The sequence below is a fragment of the Lissotriton helveticus genome, chromosome 3_1, assembly GCF_964261635.1.
Source record: "Lissotriton helveticus chromosome 3_1, aLisHel1.1, whole genome shotgun sequence".
Taxonomy (NCBI): Eukaryota; Metazoa; Chordata; class Amphibia; order Caudata; family Salamandridae; genus Lissotriton; species Lissotriton helveticus.
In genome coordinates this window covers 90875756-90893018 of record NC_136061.1, presented here as the reverse complement: position 1 = coordinate 90893018, position 17263 = coordinate 90875756, and the positions used below count along the sequence as shown (strand labels likewise).

At 46.2% G+C, this 17263-nt stretch overlaps 1 protein-coding gene across 3 annotated transcripts in view; it reads right to left on the bottom strand.

Moving 5' to 3' along the window:
• The window catches only part of LOC144822141 (uncharacterized), a 72517-nt gene that overhangs the window by 54373 nt on the left and 881 nt on the right, over nucleotides 1-17263 (bottom strand). For all 3 annotated transcript variants that reach the window (XM_078679291.1, XM_078679292.1, XM_078679293.1), the window contains exon 2: nucleotides 2757-2820. In XM_078679291.1, coding sequence (XP_078535417.1) covers nucleotides 2757-2820 — 64 coding nt within the window. The remainder of the gene's footprint in view (nucleotides 1-2756; nucleotides 2821-17263) is intronic.

Genomic DNA, 17263 nt, shown 5'->3' with positions numbered 1-17263 from the left:
AGTATCATTCTGGAAGGTGGCAAATTAACTGGGAGTGGAAGTATTGTTATTGTTTAATGGAGGTAAATCTGTGCCTCCGTTAGGTATACGTGAAAATAACTATTCAAGTTGCTCATGAAAAACACCAAGAATTAGCTTGACAAAATATCAGACAGATGGTCAAGAGGTGTGGTAACAGTGATAGGATGATTAAGGCGAGCCTGGCGCTCATCACTCCCGGTCCAGGGCCAGGGTAGCAGTAGAAGGTCACTCTTGATATTTCACATCCATTCCAAAACTTGCCAAGTGATTCTCAGTATGCGCTTGTGTCAGTGGATTACCATTTCAAATGCCCAGAAGCAAAATGTTCCGGTAGAGCCACAGGTGTGGTGACTGATTTTTAGGTCGAGCCTAGCGCAGCCCGCATGTGCTGCTCTGCGAGGCTTCTTGTTACTACTCTGTGTGGGTCTGACTCCTCACACGTATATGGTTGGCTTTTGCGTGGGTCTTTTTCTAATCGTAGCCTGCAAATGGCTAAAGGTGGGTGCATGTCCTACCTCTACTGAAAAGGTTCACTCCCACAGCGTTTTTCCGCGGGAGCGAGCAGCGGCAGGGTGGCAGCTGCAGTGACTCCTTGTCTCCTTGTGCTGCTCCCCACACTCCTCTGTGTCCCTGTTTCCCTTCTCCCACTGTACTTATTCTGCCTGGTCCCCACGCTCTCAGCTCCTCGCTGTTTTCCAAAAAGCTGGTTAGTGTCCCTAGCTGCTGCTATTAGGGGCACCTCTTTGCATTTCTCAGGTCCCGATTCCGAGCTAGCGGCCTCTGGATCTGCCAGAGATCCATCTTTTACTCATAGGCGCTTAGCTTCCAATGGTTTGACCCTCACATCTGACAGACAGCAGCAATGCTGATGTATTGCACCACTTTCATCAGCATCCACGGCCCGAGACTCGCTTACTCTTCTCCTAGGAGACAGTATGCCAGTCTGAAGCAGTAGTTTGACCCTCACATCTGACAGACAGCAGCACAGCTGATGTATCGCACCACTTTCATCAGCATCGCCGGCCCCTGACTCCCTTACTCTTCTCCTAAGGAGACAGCATGCCAGTCTGAAGCATCACAGTTACTCCGCCACTCCCTCAAATACTGAGCTAGAAATGGGAACATAATCACTTCGGGAGCAGCAGGTTTTATAGGTAGGAGGGGAATAAGGGAGTAAGCTAGGGTAGCCAAGTCACCCCACAGCTGGCTAGAGCAAAGGCATTGATTTTTTTCACACACTACCCACAAAGAAGTTTTCAAATGCTTCTATACATTATCCCTACGCAAAACACAGATGCCCACATCTGGTCAAATCTTGAGTTTCTGGAGCTCAGTCGTGCTTCTGGAATAATAACATACAACTTGTGAGCAGGACCATCTGAAAATAGTGGTAGATTATACAGAAAAGTCGAGTCTGATTAAAAGTACATGAAGAAAACCAGAATGTGATGAGGTGGGGGTTGGTGTTAGCAACATCTAATTATTATAATAATAATAATAATAATAATAATAATAATAATAATAATAATAATAATAATAATAATGCCTATAATTATGCAGCAGGGTTAGGCGAAATTATACAGCCGGGTTATGTAATGAATTGTTTTATGTGGTACTTTTATGAATTTTATGAAATTCGAATAAAGGTCTTTTGAACTTGGAACAGCCGGGTTAAGTAAATTGTGCCAAAATATGCTGCACATTTTATGGTTATATTCATTATTTTTACACTTGTTAAGAGTTTCTGGGATTTGGTTGCACCTCATTAGTAACAGATTAACACCCAAATATAGTTGTGACCCCATTTGGTTTACTAAGGGGCAGAGTCACTAATTTGTATTCATGGTAGTTAAAAAATTATATTTCCAAAAATATAATGGCTTGTGACCAGGATAGTTACAAGAAATTGTTAAGCATGACTGTAGAAAATGCACTGATTTCTGACTTCAATTCAGATGATTGGGTGAGATTTGTAAAACCTGATTGGGTCAACAAAGACGAATAAAGATTTGGCAAACCTAAAGGTGGTGAAGTACAATCCTCATAATGTGCCGACTCAAGAGGGGCGGGTTTGGAATGTCAAGTGGACTGTGAAATGTCAGAGGAAAAATATCTCTAGTAATGTCTTGAGTGGATCCACTTGGTTGAGAATTGATACTCAGAATCAAGTAAGTTGAGGTTGGAGTGAGTCTTTTTCCATATTATCTAACAACTGTGTCAATTCCCAAGGGCATACTCTTCTGTCAGATACTGACACTAATGCTAGCAGAGTTAAACACAATGGTAAAGGCTCTTGGAAAACTCAGTTGGTATTAACTACCTTATGTTTACTTCCATTTTCTGGGGAGTTGTTTTGTCTTGTTTAATTTCCTTCAGAAGGATTTACACCTCATTAATTACATCCCTTAATGTTTACTCTTGTAAGTTCTTTCTTCTCTTCGATGTAGGTATTACTATCTTCAAGAGGGAAGCTTTATTGTGTTGTTTTTCTTATAAACAGCTTGGTCTCTTTTGGTTCACTGAGGCGCTAACCTGGCACGTAGAACATAATAAAAAAATCCTTAATTGAACACTGATCTGTTAGTTGAGCATGGTGCTGGATTAAAAGTAGACTTGATTCTATACTGGTTCCATTTCATCTTTGCTATAATAACATATGCTAAGGTTCAATTATTAAGCTATATGTGTTGTAAAAATGACTGGTGCAAACCTACCTTTCACAGGCTATTACTCACCTTTAAATCCTGCTGGTATAAATTCTTCCTGGATTTCATTGTAATTTCACAGGCGATAATATCTCTGAAATGGAAATAAATGAGTGTGAAGGAAAATAAAGAGACAAGCGCAGCTCTTCCTTCCTTAGGGGCAAAAGGAAACAAAAAAAGGTAACAACTCAGACATGCACAATACTCCACTACATGAATATTGTAGATGAGAAAAAACCACTAGCGCAAAAAGCTCACTCTCTAAAAACACATAGAATAGGAACGGGTGTCTCTACACACCACACCCACACACGGCTTATTCATTCTATTTTCGATAAAACAAGATATAAACCAGCCCGCGCACCTGCAAAGGTCAGTGGGTGCACTTCCTCTGTATGAACAGCAGCGAGAAAAGAAGCCTAGACCCACACCTCTCCCTGTATAGAGCAGACCAAATACCCCAGACAGCTGCTACAGCAGAGTGAAGGAAGTTCGCATAGAGACACACGTGAATAGCATACTGCCAGTACCATACAGTGGACCCACCCCACATAGTATAGTAAACAGTTCAGAGACCCACCTCACATAGTATTGTAAACAGTTCAGAGACACACAGCTCTATCTCCCTCCCTGTAAACAGCACACTGGGCCTATCTCCCTGAAATGAAATGAAATGAAATGAAAAGACCATTTATAAAGCGCGGTAGATACCCTCAGGCGTCCTAGCGCTGCGGACAAACGCTTGTGAAAGTGCAGTCGAAAGCTATTCTGGTTTGTTAAAAAGCAGAGTTTTTAGGTGTTTGCGGAACTAAAGTAGTATAGGCTCTGATCTCATTTGGATGGGGAGGGAGTTCCAGAGCCTAGCCGAGGTATAGGAGAACAAGCGCCCCCCACATCTGGCTCTGTTGATCCTAGGCACCACAGCGAGGAAGGAGAATGCAGATCTGAGCTGTCTGTTAGGGTGGTAGGCGGTCATCAAAGGTTGGTTGATGACAGCGCCCGTTACCCAGAATGCTTGATGGGCGATGCACATTGCCTTAAACTCGACTCTTTCCCTCATGGGGAGCCAGTGGAGATCCTTCAGCCTAGGTTTCACCGGAAGCCGGCGGGGAATCTGAAGGAGGGTTCTGGCTGCGCAGTTTTGAATGATCTGGAGTTTGTTCAGAGTGGCCTGGGGGGCCCCTAGGTAGAGGGTGTTCCCAAAATCCAGGTGAGACAGAATTAGACCCTGGACCATTATCTGTCTTGCATGGAAGGGTAACAAGGGAAGGATTTTACGCAGAAGCCTAAGTAGGCCAAAGCAGGTAGCTGAAAGTTTGGCTACTTTAATGTCAAAATTGAGGGACTTGTCTAGCTAGATGCCCAGGCTTTTGATTGTGTCTTTAGGCACGGGGGCAGGTACCAGGCAGGTAGGCCACAGTGATTCGATGGTGGTGTTGATAGGGTTGCCTAGGAGCATGAGCTCAGTTTTTTCTCCATTCAGTTTAAGGCAGGACGATGTCATCCACTCAGTAACTGCCGCTAGGCAGCTCTTCCATCAATTGGGAGTAGTGTGCGGTGGATTGAGAGCCACCACTAGCTGAGTGTCGTCCGCATAAGTGATGATTTTTACCCCGAAGGGGCGGACGATCTCAGCTAGGGGACTCATGTATATGTTAAATAGCATAGGGCTCAAGGAAGAGCCCTGCGGTACACCGCAGCCGAGAGGTTTGCTAGGAGAGGTGCAGTCACCCTCAAAGACCTGGAAGGAGCGGTTGGAGAGGAAAGATTTGAACCAGGTGATTGCCTTTCCTGAGATTCCCAGGCTGCTAAGTCGGTGCAGTAGGACATTGTGGCTCACAGTGTCGAAGGTGGCACTTAGGTCAAGGAGGATGATAGCTGCAGAGCCTCCTTGGTCCAAGATCCTCCTGGCATCCTCCGTCACTGCGACTAAGGCGGTTTCAGTCCCATGGAGGGGGCGGAATCCTGTCTGGGTGGGGTCCAGTAGGTGGATAGATTCTAGGAACTCTGTCAGTACCATATTGGTATGTTTCTCTAGGATCTTACTTAGCCAAGGCAACAGGGAGATGGGTCGATAGTTGGTGGGGTTGTTTTGATCTAAATTTGTTTTTTTGATGAGGGCTTTGACCATGGCTCACTTCCAGGGGAGCGGGACAATGCTGGTGGATAGGGAGGCATTAACTAGCTCAAGGATGGTGGGTAGAATGTGGCTAATGACAGAGTAGGGTACGTGGGGGAGGGGCGGGGTCATTGGGGGAGCCGGATTTTACTTGGTGCATAATAGATTCTAGCTTAGTGAGGTCCAGAAGAGGGAAAGGATCAAGTGTGGCTAATGACTGAGGCCATGGTTCAGATGGCTTATTGAACGGAGTCAGGGTTGAGGGGAAGCACAGCACATCGGGCCTACAACCACACAGCTCCACTCCATTAGTACAGTCGAGTGCAGCCAAGAAACTCACACAGCTCCCTTTCTCCATAACTACTGTAGAGTTGAGTCAAGAAAGAAATACAGCTCCCTCCCTTTATATGAGCAGCACTGTGGATCCAAGGCACAAATATCTCTATTATGTACTGCCGAGTAAGAAAAAACTGAAATAAACATTGTACTGGAACTCTGATTTTGTTTAGTACTTCGTGAACCTTTACAAAATCTGACCTTCATGAGACTACTCAAGACCTGGCTGTTCGAGCAGTAGCAGCACCCCTCCCCCACTCCCCCCAGCGCCTTGAGACCCTCGCAGGTGAGTGGTAAGCTTTACAAATTTTCTGATCGATTGATTGAATCATTCGGATCTTGTTCAAGCTATATAAAAAAACTCTAAAATAAAGAATTCAATAAGACCTACTTTTCTATGAAAGTTTTCAGAAAAAGTTCTCTCAAAACACCAAATAAACACAGTTAAAATCAGATAGAAAGGGCGCTCTGTCCAGTGCAGTGGAGACCAAATCACCCTCACTCCCCATGAAGAGCACAGAAGAAGTAACACAGAACTCCCCCATTATTTATTTAAGGCCTATTAATCTTTTGGGACGCAAGAGCGACTTCGGTATGTCCGAAATTTGCTGGTGGACAACCTGGTTCTACATCTACTGGCTCTGCAAAACACTCTCTTACTACCCACCTCTACTGCATATACCCACACTACAGAGTCACCTAGGTCACCGGAAGGAGGTAGGAACAGATTTACAAAAACCTTCAATAAATATTTTTGCAGAGCAAGACACACAACTCCCTAAGGACAGCACAGTGTGATAGGCACCACCAGTACCTAGAGTCAAGCAGAATGACCCAAGCAATATCTGGGGAAACAGGCAGTCTGACTCCGGCAGTACCTAGGGACCAGCAGAATTCCCATAGCAATATCTGGGGAAACAGGCAGTCTGACTCCAGCAGTACCTTGGGACAAGCAGACTGACCACAGCAATATGTGGTGGAACAGGCAGTCTGACTCCAGCTGTACCTAGAGACAAGCAGAAAGACCCAGCAATATCTGGGAAAATAGGCAGTCTGACTGCAGCTGTACATAGAGACAAGCAGAATGACCCCAGCAATATCTGGGGAAACAGGCAGTCTGACTCCAGCAGTACCTAGGGACAAGCAGACTGACCACAGCAATATCTGGTGGAACAGGCAGTCTGACTCTAGCAGCACCTAGAGACAAGCAGAATGACCCAGCAGTATCTGGGGAAACAGGCAGTCTGACTCCAGTATTACCCGAGCACAAGCAAAATTACCCCAGCAACAGCAACATCTGAGGAAACAGGCAGACTGACTCTAGCTGTACCTAGGGACAAGCAGACTGACCACAGCAATATCTGGTGGAACAGGCAGTCTGCCTCCAGCAGAACCTAGGGATTGTGGTTCCCAAAATCCGGACCCTGTGGTTTTCCCGATATCGAGGTCCAATACCCGTGTCACGAAACCTCAACGTACCGAGACGATTTTGGTGTCTACGAACCGATAATGATTAGGACATCATTCCTATGTATTTGCGTTACAATCGAGGGTTGCCAACACCCCTAAATCACAGTTTCCGTCCCATCCCTTAAAACTCCATTTTGTGAACGGCATCCATCTTGCATCTTGCCCACATGATAAGTCAATTAAAGGTCGAGCTTGATCCAAATAGACACGTCCACCTTTCGTGACTTTCCCCTGACCTGTCCCAACTGACTCCACTGTCTTCGGCCAAACCTGTTTAGGCAGCTCCTCGCCCAGTGGCCGAATACGATAGCATCTACGCATAACATTCCACGAACCATTCACTACATACAGCCCATGTTTCCTTCAAACACGCATCTGTCCCCGTATCTTGTTTATGGCCCTTTTTATGGCTGGGTTGTACCTTCCTTTATTGGTGGTTCATCTATATCTGATGGGAGTTCCCGATCCAACTGGGTAATCTATCAGCAAACTGGACATCTAAAATATGGGCTTGCTTACATGACTTCGCGCTTTGTATTGTTGTAGAAATATGTGTGTTGCCATACCATAAACTCAAGAATTCTTGCTTGAAGCCATATATTTGATATATAAGGAGACGGCTGGTTCTGTAAAAACGAACAGTCTCCCAAGAACCTACTCTCTGTGTGGTGTACTTCTGGGACACGTGTTACTTGGTAGCTACCAATAAAACTTGATCTTTTGACTGCGACTAGAAGACTACGTGTTTCTGTGGTCCGGAACAAGGGAACTCAGAGGTCTTCGGGTGTTATCCCCTGACACCAGCGGGTTCCTAAAAACCCGTTACCTCAGTTGGCGCCCAACGTGGGGCGATATCAAGCGGTGACAGTCCAAGCCAGATGTTCGTGAGGAGCTTCGTGTGAAAATTCCGGAGGACGGCCAGCCACTTCAGCGACCCCTGTATGTCGACGTGGTTCCGAAGGTCTTTGCTGCGAGGTTCCCCGCGTCCCGACGGCTACGAAGGACTGCTGCCCTGACTATCGCCTTGTTTTAGACCCAGTGATCCTTGGTAGAGCGAAACGATAGACGAGTCTTCTAGCGACGTCATCGATCTTCAAATACTTCAGTTAAGTATAAGTGGAGCGTCTCCTAGTCCTTAGTTTGTTCTTAGTTTTTGGTATCCTTGAGATACGACTTGATTTGGAACTTGCAAGCCCCAAAGCCGAAGGACTCGTGTATTCACGAGAAATATCGTAACAGATAATCCTTTGAAGTTTGAAGCTAGACCAGTGAGCGAAGATGCCTGGTTTTAGCAAACTTGGAAACTTGTTTTGTCTTGGTGGTAGTAAGGACTCCCAGTTGGAAGATTCTTGTCCGGTTCCTCCAATTGGAACTCCAATGTATGAACTCTATGTGAAGCACGGCGTAGGTCCTATCACATATAACGAGGTATGGATAAAATACGTCCGCAAGGATGGTGTTTTAAAATGGCCCCAATATGGTAGTTTCGACCAAGAAATATTAGATAACTTAGAGGTCAAATTGTTCAAGAAGAAAGCCCGGCCGGCAATGTTTGACTCTTTCCGCTTATGGCGCAAGGAAGCCAAACAGAAAGAAATAAGACTATCAAAAAAGAATAAAAGAGGTATGTCAATGGTGCAAGCTGCCGTTGCATACAGAGATAACGAGGAAGAGCAGGAGAGCGAACAGATGCTTAGGAGCAAGAAACTAGCGATAGATAAATGTTACCCAATGCTGCCAAATAGAGGAAAAGGTCAACAGGAAGGATCCGAGAAAGATCCATTGATGTCCCACCTATTAAATTCTCCGCCACCCTATGCACAAAATGCCACAGCACCTCCGCAACCTTTCGTTGCACCTTTGGTAGCTGTAATACAGGCTCCTTTACCGCACTCACCAGCTACTCTTCAGCTGGCTCCTGTTTCTTTGGCACAGCCTCCTCAAGGCTCACCGATCACATCTATTTCTCCTACCGTTACTTCTAAAATTTCGCCTAGCGCACCTTCCAGTCTCTCTGATACTCGTTCTACGAACATTTCTGTTTCTGCTTTGCGTGACTCTGTTCTACTACCAGCTATTCCTCCACTTTCACCTTTCGTCTGGCATAAAACGGCCAGCATTGTTACTAACTTTCCTTCACCACTTTTTCAGTCGCCTAAAACGACCCCTAACACGGAACGAAGACAATTGCGAAGCCAAATGCCTGATTATCAGGAAAGGGAAACATTGAATAAGTTAGCACGAAATTGGGCTATGGATACAGCGAGATATGATGTAGAGTCTGTCATGAACGTTTTCCGTCAATGGGATGAACCAACGCAAAGATACGTCTTTGAGCAGATGTGTGTTTTCCTGTGTGAGGATTTGGAAGATAATGGTCAGAAGAGCAACCTGCAGGAGTTGTGTAGGTTACGATTTAAATTTGGGGAGGGTATGATAGTTGGTCCCGAGGTTGAAAGAGCAGTAGAGATATTATTATCACATCGAAGTACAGGTGGTAATTCTGGGTCATCCTCTGACAGTGGTACGTATAGTAGGAAAAGAGCGAGACAGTACCCCATGAGAGAGGTTCCTCCGGTCTGGAGGGAAGGTGACGCAACTGCAGTTCCACCGGTTCTGCCTCATTTCCAGCGTGTATGGGTACATGTCCCCTGGAAAAGATCCGAAGTTCTAGCACTCAAGCAGACACTACCCGATCCCCGTAAAAACCCGACTGGGTATTATAAGGAGTTGTCCCAAACTGCAAGCTCATGTATAATGAATTTAGCGGATATAGACATGTTGTTTGGGAACATTGTTCCACATCCTTTATGGAGTAAGATACGTCATACGGATCATGACCAAGAATTAGGTGACTCATGGGCAAACATTGCGACTACAGATGCTAGACAAATCGGTGGTTTCAAGCCTGAGCCGTTAATAGCTGCACTTCCTGGTAGAATTATCGCATACATGAAGACAATTATGCCTGAAGTACGTGTAAACTGGGACAAGCTATCCGCGTGCAAGCAGAAGAAAGACGAGAATGTGTCTGACTTCTTCACGAGATTTGAGGAAACCTTCACTGACCATAGTGGTCAGGATATGGCCACCGAGGGTGGCCAAAGACTGTTTGTAGACAAGTTTGTACACAATTTGCTTCCTGAATTGTGTGCTAAACTAAAAGACTCAGAAAGTGCTTGGGCTGTCTCTACGTCAGCGCAGATTCTAGCAACAGCCCAGTACTATGAAAATAGGCGTAAAGACGAGTTAGACAAGGCAGACAAAAAGACGAAAGATTTGAAAACTAAAGTTCTTCTCCAACAGGCCTATCAGCCTCGTATGGCTAGCCAGCCTAATTATCAACAGAATCAGCAGTACTCTAGAGACGCGCAAGGAAACGAGCTTTCCCATCTGCGTCCTACGTATGGCCCGAATCAATGTGCGTATTGCAAAGAAGAGGGCCATTTTAGGAATAATTGTCCGGCTCTTGCACGACGTTTAAACGGTGCACAAGGTGTAAGGGAAAGAGGTGTTCAGCATGCCTCTAGAGGTAGAGGCCGTGGAAATTTCACTCAGAATATAACTTCTTTTCCACCTCCGAAATCAATGAATAGCTTTGATCAACAGGGTAATTCATCGTCCAAGTCAGCTCAGTACTATGCTGACGACTATTACACCGAACACGACAATGAGGGTAACGATCGCTAGGACAGCCATGGACAAAGAGAGGGAGTTGTTTCAGTTCCAGTAGATCAGGATGGACCTTATGTCGAGGTAATTACCTCAGGAGTGTCAGAGCCATTTCTGCTGGATACTGGTGCTACAAAAAGTTCTATTATGCACTCAAAACTTCCTGGCGCACCTTTGTCTGGCGAAATGAATGTCTCAGTAGGCTTCTCTGGCGCCCCTGTTAGAAACCCGATCTCTAGTCCTGTTTCCGTTTCTGTTGGCCCCTGTGAATTAGAAGCACCCCTCATTCTTACAACAGGTTGCGGTGAAAATTTGTTAGGATTGGATTTGCTAAAGAGGTTGTACGCGACTTTGTACTGTTCTCCCTCGGGAGTACAGCTTACTTTAGGGAGAAAAGTCATTTCTCCAATGTACTTGTCAAAAGAAGGTATCCCAACCGAATTGTCATCACTTCCAGATATACTATGGGCTAATGGTTCCAACGATGTAGGTCGTTTAGAGATAGCACCGTATGTCATAACTTTGAAAGCAAACGTCAGATTGCCACGTATTCCCCAATACAAAATTTCCAACGACTGCGAACAGGCATTGTTAACGATCGTTTATGATTTGGTCGATAAAGATGTTATCGAGGAAACAACAGGAAACATTTGTAACAGTCCAGTTTTACCGGTCTTGAAACGTACTGATCCTTCACAGCCCCCTGTGTATAGGTTTGTGATTGACCTCCGAGAAGTAAACAAGGTAGTTATACCGCAGTTTCCAGTCGTCCCCGACATTACTGCTTTATTGACAATGGTTCCAGCTTCAGCAGCTTGGTTCTCGGTGATTGACCTGAAGAACGCTTTCTTCAGCATCCCGATCGCCGAAGAGAGTAGAGACCTTTTCGGCTTCAATTTAGGAGGACGAAGCTTCCGCTTCAAATGCGCTCCTCAAGGCTACTGCGAAAGTCCATCAATATTCAGTCAGGCTTTGAAAACACAACTAGACACAATTGTACTGCCAGATGGGTCAACATTGATTCAGTACGTAGACGATCTACTGATCGCTGCAGACACTGAAGAGATTTGCAAGGAAGCTACGTTGTCGCTATTACGTCACCTATGTGACATGAAGCACAAAGTCTCCCTTTCAAAACTGCAATTTTGTCGACAAGAAGTAACCTACCTAGGTCACATCTTATCGAAGGAGACTGACACCAGAAAGAATACAGGCAATCACAGAACTAAGTGCCCCAAGGACACTGAGAGGTGTCCGAGCTTTTTTGGGCATTACATCGTACTGTAGACAATGGATACCGAATTTCTCACTACTAGCCAAACCCTTACTGTCACTACTCCGCAAAGACACGCCTAAACCTATGCCTTGGTCTGAAGATTGTCAGACGAGTTTCCGCGAGTTGCGCGATGCATTGTGTTCGGCTCCTGTGTTGGGAAACCCCAACTACAGTAAGCCTTTTACATTGTATGTCCACGAAAAAGAAGGTTGTGCATTATCAGTCTTAATGCAACTCTTTGGGGACAAACAGCGCCCATGCGCGTATTTTTCGGCAACTCTGGATCCAGTGGCTAAGGCACTGCCAAGTTGTCTAAGAGCAACAGCCGCAGCAGCTGTCTGCATTCGACAGTCTGCTGGATTAGTCATGAATAACACTCTGATCGTTATGGTTCCGCATGCAGTAGACATTTTACTAAATAGGACAAAGACACAACACCTTACTAGCGCTCGACTATCCAGTTACGAACTTACCCTGCTAGCAAGTCACATCCATATAAAGAGGTGTGATACACTCAATCCCGCTACGTTATTACCCATCCCGACAGAGACAGACAAGATTGACAAGCATGACTGCTGTTTCAGGACAGAGGAAGAGACAAAAGGGAGAGTAGACTTACAGGACACTCCCCTTCCCGAATGCAATGATACTCTATGGGTTGATGGTTCATGTTTCAAGTTGCCGAATGGTGATACGACTACAGCATATGCCGTAACGACGTTACACACCATTGTAGAGACTGCACGCATTCCCCACAGTTCTGCACAAGCTGCAGAGTTGATAGCGCTTACTAGAGCATGTGTGCTGGCGAAAGGAAAGCGAGTGAATGTGTACACTGACAGCCAATATGCCTTTGGTGTGGCTCACAGTTTTGGGAGATTATGGCGTGAACGTGGGTTCCTTACGTCCCATGGTGCAAAGATACAACATGGCCAGCTAGTTAATGAGCTCCTTGAGTCACTCACCTTGCCCCTACAAGTCGCCATTATAAAATGTAGTGCACACAGAAAGATTCAGGATGATGTTGGCCGCGGAAATGCATTTGCAGATGAGGTTGCGAAAGGAACTGCAAGGAACACAATGAATCGGATGTATGTCATGGGTCCCGCTAGATGGACTGCTGATGTAGGAATGTGTGAGGACACCATTGAAAGCGTAAAATCAATACAAGCCGAGGCCACTGAGAACGAGATGAATGAATGGAGAGAAAACACAGGTAGATTGGATGCGAATGGTTGTTGGGTCGAACTATCGGAACACCAGCGATGGTTACTACCTAATGCATACGTACTTGCAGTGGTAACGATGGCTCACGGAATGGCACACATCAATTCGAGAGGAATATGTAAACTATTGGCCCCAGTATGGCAGAATAGCAATATCCCAAAGTACGCAGAAAACGTGGTCAGAAAGTGTATGGTATGTTTGAAGTACAATCCCGGTAGGGGAACGCCAACTCCAGCTGGTCATTTTGCGCCTCCAACGTACCCGTTCGAGGTTTTGCAGCTAGATTTCATCCACATGGAGAGGTGCAACAACCTGAAATACGTTCTCGTTGTTGTTTGCGCCTTTTCAAGGTGGGTGGAAGCGTACCCCCTTAAGGACAACACCGCCTTATCGACTGCCAAAGCCCTTGTCAAAGAGTTCTTCCCTAGATTCAGTATGCCTAGAATTGTCTGGAGTGATAACGGAAGTGAATTCGTAGGATGCGTGATGAAGAGAGTGTGTGAGTGTCTAGGCATACACCAAAAATTCCACTCTGCGAATCATCCCCAATCGGCTGGACTAGTAGAATGCTACAACGGCACTCTGAAACTCAAACTAGCCAAAATCCAAGCCAGTACAGGTCTTAAATGGCCTGATGCCTTGCCTCTAGCACTTTTGTCAACCAGGACGACTGTCCACTCCAGGTTAGGATTTAGCCCCCATGAAATCGTGTTTGGCCGCCCAGCCAACGTCTGGGGCGTGCCAAGACCCAAGAAACTGAGCGAGATAGAGCACCCCGTACTGCTTGACTATTTGTGCGAATTGACAACTAAATTGCGTGTTTTACACCAACAGGTTCACAGTTCTTCTCCACCAGCCTCTGACGATCCAGGTCACCTCATCGAACCCGGTTCGTGGGTTTTGTTGCGGAATTTTCAGCGCACCAACAACGGACAACCGAGGTGGACCGGACCGCACCTGGTACTACTTTCAACAAGATCTGCTGTTCGGGTTGAAGGCAAGAAGAACTGGGTACATGGGACCCACTGCAAACGGGTCCCTCTACCCCTTCCATACGACTGGTGGGTCAACAAAGGACTTGCTGACTCTGAGACAGAATCCGTACCTCGCTTCATCCCTTTCAGCGATGCCCGTTTGAAAGAAACTAGCACCGAAAAGAAGAGTGATCATATTTTGCAAGGACTTGTGTCACCATCTATGCAATTGGACACTACTGACCCTGAAACGCTGTTTGAAGATCACACCGTACCTGGGAAACGACGATACAACCTGCGGTCTAGACAAAAGAACTAATAAAAGCTTGATCTCATGTAATTTCCTCTTCTCCCCTAAGAACTATTTTTGAATTTTCAGCTCTCTCGTCCCAAGGGATCTAGCTCATTTTTGATTTTTCGAACCGCCATCCGGTTCTGCTGCTAGGGTCGCGGTTGAAGTCTGGGGAGTGCAACTGGGAAGTTCTAGGTCCACGGTTCTGATTGGTCCACGGGAGTTACCCCGGACTGAGCAGAGCGCGCTCCCTGGGAGAATCAATCAACCACCGCAGGCAGCAACTAGAGGATGGAGTTTCCAAGGGTAGAGAGACCTGTCAGACTCACGAACTTCGAAAAACAGTTATGCACGATACTGTCCAGAAGAAGATTCCTGATATTATGTGTTTTAATGTTATGTAGCATACTTGTGTTTTTTATTGGTTATACCTTGTTCGTATTTAAAGTTACCTTTTTGAATGACACCCAGACACCACCTCCTCCCACTATTTCTCCACACTACTTTCACCCTTTACCTGAACACGAGTCTGCCCGAAGACTCGAATTTGTAAACAACTCTTTCATCCAGCTTCTACACCAACACCAGTCCATAATGAACACGTCAAACTGTTGGATATGCGGACTTATGCCACACACAACCGATAAGGGTATCCCATACTTCGTTTTGCCATTTAGCTACTATGGTTCTCTGTGGGCTTTCCAGACCATGTTCCTATTCGCCCTAGAACCATACCCGACCCGTTCCGCTGCGAGCGACTCCAGTAACAAGGCACTAATTGCAGGGATAAGGAACATGAGTAGGGATATCGACACCTATCTGACAATCCCCAAAGATGAACTGAGTCCCTACACCCGTTGGAACGTGACCAAACATGGGGTTTACCTGGTCAAGAGCCAGGCAGCACAGAAATCTCGCCCAGTTTGGATAGTTCCCCACCGAGGTCACTTATGCTTACAGGGTATTGGTAAGAACCCCACAGCACAGTTAGGAAAGAGCATTTGCACGGAAACATATGTATTTGCTTCCCGAACTTCCCCGATACTCTTGGCAGCTAAAGGCACGTATTTTGTTTGCCACGACCAAGCCTACACGTGGTTGCCCCCTGATTTCTCAGGTATATGTTTTATTTCATTTCTGCTGCCTCCTACCTACACGGCCCGAGCAGATTACCACCGGACAAGGACAGCTAGAGGTGTCGTGAGTAAAGACGACACCGCGGGTCAGGAATTCGCTGACTTCGCAAAGGGTTTTCTGCCATTTTGGGGGCCTATGGTGAACAGCAGGAATATTCGCCAGTTAGCGAGGATAGTTGAATCCGCCGTGACCACAACGGCCGGAGCACTTGGCAATTTGACAACAGAGCTTCAGTCGGATCGACTTATGACCCTTCAGAACCGAATTGCCTTAGACATTATACTCGCCGATCGTGGTGGTGTGTGTAGAGTCATCCAATCCAGTTGCTGCATTTTCATCCCTGATAACGCACCAACAGTATACCAGGCCATCTCCAAACTACACGAAATATCTGGTTCCCTTCACATTGAGAAAGGGGATTGGTCCCTGCTGGGGTGGTTCTGGGAACTGATCACTGCCTGGGGATGGAAAACTTTGATTTTCATCGGGATGATCTTGGCACTTCTGTTCATGTTTTGCTTGTGTATACAGTGTGCTCCTGCACTATGTGGCCTCTGTGCTACCTCGTGTGTACGGAAGCCTGTGTCACAGGACGAGCTGAGTAGCAGAATGATGCTCCAGCAACATCTCCACGAATTTCTTCATACCGATTTGGACTCAGATTAGCATGAGTTATTGCCTTATATGAGGGCAAAAGGAGGGTCTGTGGTTCCCAAAATCCGGACCCTGTGGTTTTCCAGATATCGAGGTCCAATACCCGTGTCACGAAACCTCAACGTACCGAGACGATTTTGGTGTCTACGAACCGATAATGATTAGGACATCATTCCTATGTATTTGCGTTACAATCGAGGGTTGCCAACACCCCTAAATCACAGTTTCCGTCCCATCCCTTAAAACTCCATTTTGTGAACGGCATCCATCTTGCATCTTGCCCTCATGATAAGTCAATTAAAGGTCGTGCTTGATCCAAATAGACACGTCCACCTTTCGTGACTTTCCCCTGACCTGTCCCAACTGACTCCACTGTCTTCGGCCAAACCTGTTTAGGCAGCTCCTCGCCCAGTGGCCGAATACGATAGCATCTACGCATAACATTCCACGAACCATTCACTACATACAGCCCATGTTTCCTTCAAACACGCACCTGTCCCCGTATCTTGTTTATGGCCCTTTTTATGGCTGGGTTGTACCTTCCTTTATTGGTGGTTCATCTATATCTGATGGGAGTTCCCGATCCAACTGGGTAATCTATCAGCAAACTGGACATCTAAAATATGGGCTTGCTTACATGACTTCGCTCTTTGTATTGTTGTAGAAATATGTGTGTTGCCATACCATAAACTCAAGAATTCTTGCTTGAAGCCATATATTTGATATATAAGGAAACGGCTGGTTCTGTAAAAACGAACAGTCTCCCAAGAACCTACTCTCTGTGTGGTGTACTTCTGGGACACGTGTTACTTGGTAGCTACCAATAAAACTTGATCTTTTGACTGCGACTAGAAGACTACGTGTTTCTGTGGTCCGGAACAAGGGAACTCAGAGGTCTTCGGGTGTTATCCCCTGACACCAGCGGGTTCCTAAAAACCTGTTACCTCAGGATAAGCAGAATTCCCACAGAAATGTCTGGGGAAACAGGCAGTCTGACTCCATCAGTACCTAGGGACCAGCAGACTGACCACAGCAATATCTGGTGGAACAGGCAGTCTGCCTCCAGCAGAACCTAGGGATAAGCAGAATGACCCCAGCAATATCTGGGGAAACAGGCAGTCTGACTCCAGCAGTACCTCGGGACCAGCAGACTGGCCACAGCAATATCTGGTGGGACAGGCAGTCTGACTCCAGCAGTACCTAGAGACAAGCAGAATGACCCAAGCAATATCTGGGGAAACAGGCAGTCTGACTCCGGCAGTACCTCGGGACAAGCAGACTGACCACAGCAATATCTGGTGGAACAGACAGTCTGACTCCAGCAGAACCTAGGGACAAGCAGAATTCCCACAGAAATATCTGGTGGAACAGGCAGTCTGA